The 11,066-nt window shown below is 44.4% G+C and overlaps 2 protein-coding genes across 4 annotated transcripts; both read right to left on the reverse strand.

Annotated features, from left to right (window-relative positions):
• Window positions 1-303: 303 nt before the first annotated feature.
• On the reverse strand, window positions 304-6,326 carry LOC148323844 (ras-related protein Ral-B). 2 transcript variants are annotated; one of them, XM_088314841.1, is made up of 5 exons: window positions 6,085-6,326; window positions 2,715-2,896; window positions 1,581-1,789; window positions 1,311-1,488; window positions 304-1,229 (listed from the first exon to the last, which is right to left on the reverse strand). In XM_088314841.1, the coding sequence occupies exons 2-5, from the start codon at window positions 2,826-2,828 to the stop codon at window positions 1,107-1,109; spliced, it is 624 nt and encodes a 207-aa protein (XP_088170967.1). In that variant the 5' UTR covers window positions 2,829-2,896; window positions 6,085-6,326; the 3' UTR covers window positions 304-1,106. The 2 variants fall into 2 exon arrangements, with proteins under 2 accessions (XP_088170967.1, XP_088170968.1); XM_088314842.1 differs by lacking the exon at window positions 6,085-6,326 and adding an exon at window positions 5,622-6,043.
• Window positions 6,327-6,637: 311 nt separating this feature from the next.
• On the reverse strand, window positions 6,638-10,278 carry rmp64 (ribonuclease MRP subunit p64). 2 transcript variants are annotated; one of them, XM_088315195.1, is made up of 9 exons: window positions 10,137-10,278; window positions 9,828-9,982; window positions 9,638-9,726; window positions 9,029-9,157; window positions 8,872-8,946; window positions 8,488-8,786; window positions 7,997-8,055; window positions 7,696-7,907; window positions 6,638-7,617 (listed from the first exon to the last, which is right to left on the reverse strand). In XM_088315195.1, the coding sequence occupies exons 1-9, from the start codon at window positions 10,264-10,266 to the stop codon at window positions 7,314-7,316; spliced, it is 1,452 nt and encodes a 483-aa protein (XP_088171321.1). In that variant the 5' UTR covers window positions 10,267-10,278; the 3' UTR covers window positions 6,638-7,313. The 2 variants fall into 2 exon arrangements, with proteins under 2 accessions (XP_088171321.1, XP_088171320.1); XM_088315194.1 differs by having other exon boundaries at window positions 9,638-9,747.
• Window positions 10,279-11,066: the final 788 nt, after the last annotated feature.

Consider the following 11,066-nt stretch of genomic DNA (forward strand, 5'->3'; position numbering starts at 1 on the left):
TAATAAAGCAACTTCTGCATTGTTTGGCACATTTCAAAAGCAGGAAATGGATTTTCAACTTTTGAGTATGTTGCACCAGTACAGGCAGGGGCGGAGTTCAAAGACGTCCAGGGGGGCTCCCAAACGTTTCTTGATAAACTGTTAATAAAGTAGTGGTCTTTGATTTCAAGAAATGATTCCAACCCCGGAGCAAAAGGCATCGTGCAGCTTAAATCGTTGCGCGTATTGTGACAATATCAAGCATCAAATTGTTTATGACTGCTGAGGAATGCTTTGGAAAGAAATGAATATACAGTGTATATATATATATATATAAACACATTTATTCAGCGATGCTCACAGGATAGAAATTAACCATGGACACAGTAGTGGAGGAGAAAAATTGCAAATTGAAGAGGGGGGGTACAAACAATGTTAGAAAAGTCGCATTTCCCGTAGTTAAGACATTGGTATCGACACGGAAAAGTCAGAGGAACTTGTTCAAAATAGTTTGAACATTTTTAGAGGCAACCTCTGAACAGCTCCTGTAGTGCATGTGCTTCGAAAGCGAGAAAAGTCGCTGCACAGTACACTTGTCGTAAGAAACGGACAGTAAGAAGGTGCACTTAGAAAATGGCGGGCAGGGTTGGAATGACATCAATATTGGAGGAGCACCATATATTTGAAAACAAAAAAATGCGTGACTTCAAAAATATTTGGCCACGAGTGTTCTCACTTATTTTGCAGGGGCTAGAAAGGGCAAATTCAACATAAGAAGACACGATTAGATTTGCAGTAAATTTGGTTGAACGTGAGTTAGTTTGCAGTAAAAGAAGAAGACTCCAAAATGCAGATTAAGAAAAAAAAAAACATATACAAGCAGTGACAAGTGCGGCCGCCAAAAGGCAGTCAGCATCTCCGAGTTCCAAAAAGGACGTCACCAAACGAAGAGTTAGTGTCACTGGCAGTTTGCGGCAGGCTTAGCTTGCCACGGCATCAATCACAAACGAATTAAGGAGTCGACAAACTGAACTCAGACTGGCTAGAAAATGGTACGTTTGAATTAAATGGCAAAGAAAAACTAAATTGGCAGTCGGATTGTGCGTCATTGAGGTCCGGGCAGGATTTCAGAGTAGACAGCATCTCTCTCTGAAGCTCTTCTTGTTCTTCTTGTTCTTGCCTTTTCCGTTTTTGTCTTTGTTCTCCGACATTTTCTTCTCCCGGATGTCGCGCATCAGGTCAAAGAAAACCTGAAGTGGAAGAGCAAAAGCACAAAGGTCCACATACGAGGGCCGGCCCGAGGTTCTGCGTGCGCTCGTGTGTGTCCGCACCTTATCCACGTTGGCTCTGGTTTTGGCGGACGTCTCGACGTACTGGACGGCCCACTCCTCGGCCTTCCCGCGGGCCTCGTCCACAGAAACTTGCCGACGGTCCTCCAAGTCCGACTTATTTCCCACCAGCAGCAGGGGGATCTTGTCCTCCTCCGCCTTCACGCGCAGGATCTGCTCCCTGCCAGCAGCGCACACGCACGCGCGCAGATTAGTTTACGCACGCTTCGATTCCGCAAGATAAACAAACTCGACAGATGGTCAGGCGAGTACCTGAATTCGGCGGTGGCCGTGAATGACTCGTGCTCGGTGATGGAGAAGACGAGCAGGAAGCCCTCCCCGCTTCGAAAATAGTTGTCCCTGATGGCGGCGTAGTCCTCCTGGCCGGCCGTGTCCAGGATGTCGATCTGGACCTCCTCTCCGTCCAGAACCACTTTCTTCCGGTAGCTGTCCGCCTTGGTGGGTTCGTAGTCCTCCACAAACTAACGACGACAGAATGCAATTATTTCCTCTTGAGATTTCAGGGCAAATTCAGGCGCTTGGTGATGAAGTGCTGCTTCCGCGAGGGAAAATAAGTCACGCTGTCCTGATGGAGGCTCATGTGTGCATCGCACTTAAATTTTATTTAATTCAAGGGCAGCCAAGTCTCGCTCTGCTCGTCGTCGCCATCGGAGATAAAGCTGTCTCTCTTAAATGAGCTCACATTGTGTCACAACAATTTAAAAGGTTGGAAAACATAATTTTCTGCATTTTTTTTCGGTCCAACACGAGTGATTTGGGTGAAAGCAACTCATGTTTTACTGCTGGTTACTTGAGTGACGAAAGAAGAGCGTCTAAACGTTCATTTGGTTGGATATGTCATAAAAAAAGATTATGTGCGCTTTCAAAGATCAGTTGGAAAGCTCCAAATTGGCTGCCACGAGAGAGCTTCTCTCTCTTCTTTTTTTTTTCCCGAATGGCTGGCACTGGAAGAGTCAAAGCAACTTGGACTCAGCTCCTCATCCACAAACGCAAAACCTCTATCGATGTAATTAGCGATAGAAAGAGAGCATCTGACTTTGTAAACGTTTGACTCGTATTCCAATCCAAAAATGGGTGAACGCAAAATCATCAATTTGCATGCATTTGCTTTTTAGGCTTCAATGTCCTGAATTCAACGAAACTGAGGAAGTTGCAAGTTTGTCTTTGGCCCGAACAATGGAGACACACACACACACACACACACACACAAGTGCCACTTCATGAGGAACAACTCGTATGAAAACGACAGTCCATCTCAAAGGCATGTTCGTTCAGCGCAAACGGATGATTCAAATAGAAGCGAACGCTCGAACTTGGCATGTCATAAGCGTGAGACCACGATTGACTACAAAATAACAAAAGGAGAAAAAAAAAGTCAGAACTTACCTCATCGTACATAAACTGGAGGGTAAGAGCCGACTTGCCCACGCCGCCGCTGCCGACCATAATCACTTTGTGCAGCGCGAGAGAACTCTGGTTTTTACTTTTACCGGTCGCCATCGTCGCAGCCGTCTTGGCTTTGCTCGGACACGCGCGCTCGCAAGACTTCTACGCGCTCTTGACGCAACCTGGGAATGACAAAGCGGGTTAGCGTAAAATCGGATGACGTGAGGTCATTTCATTTGAGGAGGTGGAAACGAACGAGGCCTGACAGCACCGCGTAACAGTGTACTTAATCAAAAACATTCCGGAATGACATCATTTTGCTTCAATCTGATCCATAGAACATCGACGTACGGCTACACGCGGAGATGGCCAAAAGAGTTTTCCAGACAAGGACAAAGACCACTCAAAAGTATCAAACTGCCGGTTATTAGCGGTCAACACCCGACATCATTGTCCCAAAAGCACATGACTTGCATGATTAGGTCAACAAAGGTGTGGCTGCGGCGTCGTCATCTCGCCGTGCCCGAGCAGGAAGCGAGTCCGGCGCGTGTCCTTCCTGCCTTTGTTCACAAAAGCGGCTCAGTGAAAGGCGTGATGGACAGGATGCCCACATGTGCCCGACTCAGCGTTTAAGCATGGGGTGGGGGACGCCCTACATTATTCAAATGTGACCCACTTTCACGTGCGCACGTCGACATTTGGAAGACTGGTGATAGATGAAGTCAAGACTAGTCAGCGGCAAAGCGCTTGAAGCATTCGCAAATATGTTGTCAAAAGTGTCAAACAGGCTTGAAGACGGACTTTTGTGCACTGGCCCCCTCGAGGGGATGCGAGGGAGCGGCCTTTGAGGTCTCGAGAGTACTTGGGCCGCTGAGCTCCTGAAATATACATCAAACTGGACAACATTTAATCGAGACTCGCTTTTGGGAGGAAATAAAAATGGGACGGCATTCCGTCCCACTTCAACATGGACCCCCCGCTGATTATGAAGAAAGAGGACAGAAGCAACAACAACAACAACCCAGTGTGGTGCCAAACCAGGCCGCTAGAAAAAAAAAAGGCAATTTCTCCACAAGACAGCAAACACATCGTGTAAGCATTCCGGTCGATTAGGCACCGGTCAAAGATTTGTCCATTAAATAGAAAACTCCAGCATATCTGAATTGCCCACAAAGACGAAAATCTCTTCCTCCTCAAAGAATTCAACACAAAACAGCACATCGGTTGAGAGATTTTGAATCCAACGGTTAAATAAATAGTACGAGCGCTCCGATAGTCTCCATCCAAACAACGCATTCTAATCTTCAACAGTATCGTGTCATGAATTTCATCTCTTTATCTCTTGAGATAATGCCGCTTTGCCTAATCAAGCATCCGCAGGAAAGTAACGGCACGCTAAGCGCAAATGAGTCTTGTAAATTCTCTTGTAAAGATGTTGTAAAGCAGCACGGCGGAAATGGAGGAGCAGCAGCCCACGATGCATACTAATGACACCAATGATGCCAATAATGCCGGAGGACGCACACAGAAAGGGGTCTTTGAGCAAATCGGGCAGCGGGAAACCAAATCCGGTGATAAGCCCCGCGACTCCGATAACACCGATGAAAATACGGTCACGTCGAAGAGATTAGTCCAGCCCTGCGAGTATTTGGGAAAAATTGGAGCTGTGACATGCGCAAAAAGATATCATGTATGCAACCCTCAATAAATATTGTTTTCTGTCACAATATATGCATCAAAACTGCCTAATGGAAGCATCGACTCTCGATTTTTATCAGCAAATGTTTGCTTCCACCTTCTTCTTCTGTTCTTGATTAATGGGTCGGTTTCACCTCCCCCCTCTCAAAAAAAAATCTGTTTTTCAGCAAAAAGTGGAGAAAATTGACTTTTTGCCAAAATTAACATCTTTGCTAAGACAAGTCTATGAAAGAATTTTTAATGTTGTTGTTAATTTATTGTTCAACTACGACTTGAGTTGAAACTGCTCCAGCATGAGAATCTCAAGAAATAAGTCATCAAGTTGTTGTCTCGCACCATTTGTCAAGGATGAATCATCTGATCGTCTTGTTGCAAAGCTTGGCCTTTTCATTGAAAGAGAAAATATGGACTTGCTCCTCCCTTTGCTGTTGTGACATCGTCGACACTTCTGGGAAGAGTTTGGAGTGCGCCAGTGGGAATTTTTAAAACATTTTTGCTGAATTTCTGAGGTAAGACGTCACTGATGTTGGATCACAAGCTTGAGCAATTTTCACAACGCTTGCAAAAGCCTTTTCCAGACCCCCACAATCGTGTTGAACCCACCACATCTTGACGTAATACAGACAACTGATGACAGTTTGGTATGTACTCCTCCAAATCCCCCCTTGGCTTTCTAAAGAGCGTTAGGAAGGACTTTCTGGCCAACAGAAGAAAAACAGACAGAAACGCTGCATTTGCAGATTCAATGACCGATAGTAGAGTCAATAAAATATTTGGACCCGTGTCAAGTTTTTTTCTTTTTAACATGCCATGAGAGACAACCATCTCCTGATGTCAATCTTCTCTTATTTTGCCATCATGGTCGGCTTTGTTTTGCCCACACTCAAGTCAATTCCTTCAGGCAACTCACATCAACTTGGGCCAACTGTGCAGGGCGTCCTCGCCTTACGGCGGAGTTCAGAATTTCCAAGTCTATCACTCACCTACGCTAAGGCGGCAGTTGTCATATTTGCAGCAAGCAATTTAAAACAATCAAAAAAAGTATATCGTATCCTCGATATGTCGTAAGTCGGGACCACATCCCAGATGGTTTGCTCCGGCTGAATTATCGACGTTCACATTTTTGAAGAATAACCAGCAAAGCTGATGAGCATTTGATACTTTGGGCACAATGAAGTAAAAATTCAGGTCAGGATCACTTCTACTTACGACGAGTGGAGTTCAACTGGCATGCAACTGATGTCCAAGAACATCACATGAGTTCCATAAAGCAGGAGGACGGTTGGGTGTGTCGCCTACTCAGCAGGAAAACTTTGGAGCACTAAACGGTCGCTAATTCGCAGCAAAAGCCACAATTGCGCATAAAACTATTGTTCCGCGGTCACTCGACATTTTACATTTCACTCGCTATTTGTTAACAACGCTAGCTATGTTAGCGTTAACTCCGAAGTAGACGACAATCCTGCACTTTATTTTTGACAACATATATTTACCGAAATCACATCAGCACATCGCTGTTATCATTACGTAATTCGCCCCAAAAAAATAAGCGAGTAAACTTGACCGTGACTAATTAGCAAAGTAGTCGAAACACAACCCAAGAGGTAGCTTAGGTGCTAATGGCCAAAACCGGAACCGAATTCAACACATTTGTCAAATATTCACAACTTACCAATGCAGGATTTGTATTTCCGCTTGGGTCGATGTTATCTGGACGTTTGGGTTAAGGGACCATTTCGACGCATTGGTTCCCCCAAAATAATAAAATAAATAAAAAATAAATTAATAAAAAAAACGAGCACAAGCAACAAAAGCCCCACCTTCAGGATGTCAAACACCAACGGCCAACAGGCTCGCTTTTCTTTTTCCTTTTTTTCCACCTTACTTGCATGAAGCCGAGCTCAACGCTGCCGCCTCGTGACCGGGAGTCACTACACAAAGTGGTTGAAATAAGTAATACACGTTAAATGGGAGCCCACGCACGTCTGCAACCATAAAAAAAAATCATTTCTGTCGGCATCACGTCGAACAATCAAGAATATATACACAAAAGGAATTCATAGCCAGAGACAAACAAAAAAATAGAGCTCACCAGAAACACATTTGGAATCTCCTAAACGTGTGAAAAAGAATTATGATCAGTTTTAAAAAACAGTCAGTGTTACTCATCACAAACACGTGCGGCTCCTGGTGGCACATTACAAAAAAAAAGAGCAGTAAAAGTCTACTAGAAAAGCTCGACTTTATTTGGGGTTAATCAGAGTCACTTTAAAATGGTTCATTCTGAAAACAGACGTTCACAGATATGAAGGTGTGCATACTTAAGCAACCACATTATCTCACTTTAGTTTTATTCCCACACAAGAACAAATGAGTGTTTTTAGGATCTTCGTGGTTCTTTTTAAAGGAGACACATTTGGTCCCCTCTCCCGACCATGATTGCGAAAATGAGCCCATTTCGAGGGAGGCGACTCCGTCTCATGCAAGTGAGCAATTGTTATCCCCACTAAACACTGCTGGGCCAATAGCAAGTGCAGATTTTTGTGACCATGACGCCAGGGGGCGGAGCAAAGAAAGCATGGATTGCATTTTCCCCAGTGGAGGCAGCACTTCGTCACCAGGCCGCTGCATGATTATTTTTAAAAATGGCCAGATGAAAGATTTACTTGATTAATTTTACACAGGAATTCCAGACAACTGATGACTTTTAGTTCATGTACAAGCAATTAAAAATATATTTTTTCCATACTTTTACACGTAATGGAGGACTAAAAATGCCAACTGTGAATGGTTGACTTTTTCAACGCATCATCCAAATGATTGATTGACAGGTCATGTGTCACCTGCGAGCCAGCAAACGTTAAGCAACAAATAAATTATTTGGAGGCATTAAAAAAACAATCACAGACCCACAGAGGCAAAAATTTCATCAATGTCGTCATGGTAACCACCATCAACCATCATTGCTGTTGTCCGGCTTGTCCAATCCTCATTCGTCAGAGCGGATGACACACACTTCTTTGGCTTGAGTCTTTTTGCCGTCTTATTGCTCAGTTTTAAAGATGGCAAAAACCGTCTCCGAAGTGACCAGAGACGCGTTCTCAGGTGGCACGCAGCGGAGGGGCGGGGCTTCCGAACCGGCCCTTGAACACCACAGAAAGCCCGGAGAGCTTCTCGCTTGAATGTCGGCAACTTCTTCTGCACGCTGCAAATGAAAAAAGGCATCACGCTTTACTTGATGTCGCCCCGTGACACGTTGCCGTCCGTCTATTGTCGTTCTTACTTGTAACCTGCAGCCTCCGCCCCGCTCATCCGCTGGCACTTCAAGCTCAAGAAGGTTAAACGATGTTTGGTGTGATTCCTTTTGTGAAATTTGCACCACAGGATCATTTTGTCCAGCGAGGAGGCCATGTCTTTGAACGTAGCGGCTTGGCTGGTGTGTCTGTGGAACACGCATTCTCTCTCAGACTGCTGCCGTTTCTTGGAGGGGATCGTCTTGTGGAGTAGCAGGAGGAGAAATTGATTTGATAAGAAACAGCAGCACATGCATGGCGGAAAACACCGAATGTTGTCCGGTGACATACCTCTGCTATGCTCTCGTGAATGTTTTGAACAGACGTTGCGCCCTCGTCCAGCAGCAGCTCTTTAATAGATTTTTTTTAAAATTCATTATCATTAACTCCGCCAAGGGGCAGAGTGTGAGGTAGGAGGTTGTGTTTTTTGTTGTGTTTCCACATTCCGATCGCCGCACCATTAACATGACAGAGGTGACTTTGACCCTCCCCTCAAAAAAAGTTAAAAAAAGAAAAAGTATATTTTAGAAAAATATTGGGGAGAAAAAAGTGGTCAACTCTAGTTTTATGCTGTAATTTCACCAATCACCACTAGATGGCAGAACAAGGTCTTATACTGCCCTATACTACAACATTCAAACCCTTTGTCGGTGGGTTAGCATTGTGGAAAGAATTTAAGTATATTAAGATATAAAACATATTTTTGTCAAAGGTCAAATGTCGCCCCCATCCAGCATTTAAATTGCTCATCCATGTCATGATCAAATCCACACGTGTCCCACCTCTTTGCACGACAACGCCCAGATCTTCTTTCACCTTCCTCATCTGCCGTTGGCGCTTCGCTTGGACAGGAGCCTTCGGTCGCTCCTTCTTTGCTTCGTGAGCTGGGACGTGGAGACCAGATTTCCGTTTCACGAGCAGTAAAAGCGCATCGGAAGGGCCGAGGAAGTCAGCCATGTGATCGGGCAGGGAGAAGTCTGTGAGGAAGGGCATCGGCCGAGCGAGCGCCACTTCTGCCCGCAGCTCCAAGAGATGCCGGTAGAGAGCCGACAGGCAGGCCAGGATTCCTCTGAAAATAACCCTAATGGTCGACAAACAAACGCTGTTCAGTTGACGCAAATCATCGTCCAACCAAATAGATTTGAAAACGTTTCGAGGTGACTCACCAGAGGCGACTGAGAAAGCTGGTTATCACCATATTCTGGATGATAAACTCACGTGGCATGTGCTGCTTGGATAAGCTGATGCTAATGTTTAAGGGAAGGTGGTGAGGCGTTTGGGGTTTCATCTCGACATAACTGGCGGCGCATCGGCAAAGGATACACAAAAGCTCTGCTTGAGCGTTTCAACGCGCAGCACATCAGTTGCGCGGCTCCCAGCACTTTGAGACATTGCCACTCCAGCGTGGCTTGGCTGGGAAGATCACCCTCTCCCGCCTTCACGCTCAGCTCACTGAAAGGAGTTTTCAACAAATATACTCTTGATATTGCAACTTTTTAAAGGCCCAATCCCATTTACACCCCGTACGTCTCGTCCCATCCCCCTTGAAATATGTTCACGACAAACAAGATGTGTGCCAATTCTCCGTATACCTTTGGGGTGGGGTCACAAACAAGGGCGGTATAGACCTTCAGCACCAAGACAGAGCCCCCTAGCTTCTACACATGCCCCCTTTGCAACAAATACAATGTCTGCTGGAATATCATCAACGAACGATAAGAGGAGGGAACCTTCCCATTTTCTTTCTTTTTATTTTTTTCCTCTAATGTTACTACTTCAACCTTAAAAATTTACCAGTTTTACCTCAAAATTATTGAGCCGTTTCCTCGAAAACGTACAACTTCATAAGAATTTATGTTTGTCCCTAATTCTCCAACATTCCTCTTGCTGTCCAGCCGAGTGTCGAGAACGATCAAAGCATTGATGTCGAACCTTTGAATCCTGTTGGGACACAAATCTGCCAGACTCTGAAGAGCTCCGTCCAGCTTCATCTCCTTCAATCTGTTCACGCATTGTTCCACCTGCATGACATGAAAATGCGCCTTACCCACGTGACATGCCCACCATCGTCATCATCATCATCATCATCATCATCACACGCATTACCTAGCGTCCTCCTCACCTGCTTGAGCACGCGAAAGGTTTTGTTGCCTCTTGCGCTATTGTTGAGATTGTACAGCAAGTCGTACAGAATTCGAACTTCCGTCTGAAGGAAGGTGCTCCGAAGTACTTTGAGAACTTGGTCGTTCTCCGTTAGCAGGTTTTTCACAATCACGCCTAGAAAACGGCAAACAACATTTTCTTATTTCATCACATGCACACAGTAGGCGTCTCCCACGTGGAAGACACAAACACCCCCACACACGCGGCTTTTTACGTTGATTTCGACTAACAGTGCTCTAAAAAATAGTATCCGAATAACTTGTCTCACCTGTTTTTCGAGTAAAATTCACACGAACACTGGAAACAGCACCGGGAAAAGGAACATTTGTCCTGTTCCACGGTTCTCGTGCCATGTTGCGGTGAGAAAACACGGAAGTCTGACAGCCAATAGCAAACATTGAGCATGTGACGTCGCGAAAAGGGGTTGATAAAAGTCAAATATGCGCGACTTTGCGCATTTTTTCCTCTTCCGTCATTGACCGAAATAAAAATATCACATTAGCTGAACGTCTTATCATTACGTTCGCACATACACACGATTCATTGGCGCCAGTATGCATATGTAAATGACATTTAAATTTTTTTTTTTCAAAGACATTCTTTTCTTTTCTGCGTTTATTCTCAGTAGCGGTAATGCCCCGGGCATTATGCACAGTGCAAAGAAGTTGGAATTGTCTGCTTTTAGCTGAAGTTGACCAATCCAATTCAACCTTAAAGATGAAACGCATGAAGGGGTATTTCAATAAAGTTGATCTGTGGGTGTTTGCTGGCATCAAGTGGTCACAAGTATGTAGTGCATGTAAAATTAATGTTAAAAATTCTGCGAATTCCGCTAGAAATGTTGACCCCAAAAAATATATATTCTACATGGCACGTATGCGTAGGCCCTGTAGAATGAATTCAACTAGTCATCATTTATAAAGCATGTTTCCGCTATGAATAATCATTTGCATTTAGTTTGTAAAGTACTTATTAATTCGACAAAATTCAAAGTGTTTTCATTTTTTATTTAGATAAATGGTATTGACAGAACAAAGGGAATGCTGAGATTCACATCACATTAAAAACTGCAAAATCATTCGGCGTCCAACTGCATACTGTCGTTGGATATCAGAAAAAGAAAGTATCAGGCAGTATCTTGTAAAAATATTAATGGTTTACAAACTATATTCAAATGCATATTGTCAGAAACGTGGTT

Source organism: Idiotropiscis lumnitzeri, chromosome 14 (assembly GCF_059441095.1).
Source record: "Idiotropiscis lumnitzeri isolate Australia: NSW breed Sydney's pygmy pipehorse chromosome 14, RoL_Ilum_1.0, whole genome shotgun sequence".
Taxonomy (NCBI): Eukaryota; Metazoa; Chordata; class Actinopteri; order Syngnathiformes; family Syngnathidae; genus Idiotropiscis; species Idiotropiscis lumnitzeri.

Bases quoted from the DNA above. Each gene is read 5' to 3' on its own strand.
- LOC148323844 (XM_088314841.1), bottom strand. From the start codon at position 2,828: ATGGCGACCGGTAAAAGTAAAAACCAGAGTTCTCTCGCGCTGCACAAA. The intron at 1,489-1,580 runs GTACTCGCCTGA...CGCTGCTGGCAG, and splicing joins ACGGCCACCGCCGAATTCAG to GGAGCAGATCCTGCGCGTGA. The intron at 1,230-1,310 runs GTGCGGACACAC...CTTCCACTTCAG, and splicing joins CCAGAGCCAACGTGGATAAG to GTTTTCTTTGACCTGATGCG.
- rmp64 (XM_088315194.1), bottom strand. From the start codon at position 10,266: ATGTTTGCTATTGGCTGTCAGACTTCCGTGTTTTCTCACCGCAACATG. The intron at 9,983-10,136 runs GTGAGACAAGTT...GCCGTTTTCTAG, and splicing joins GAATTTTACTCGAAAAACAG to GCGTGATTGTGAAAAACCTG. The intron at 8,787-8,871 runs GTGAGTCACCTC...GTCGACCATTAG, and splicing joins AGCTTTCTCAGTCGCCTCTG to GGTTATTTTCAGAGGAATCC.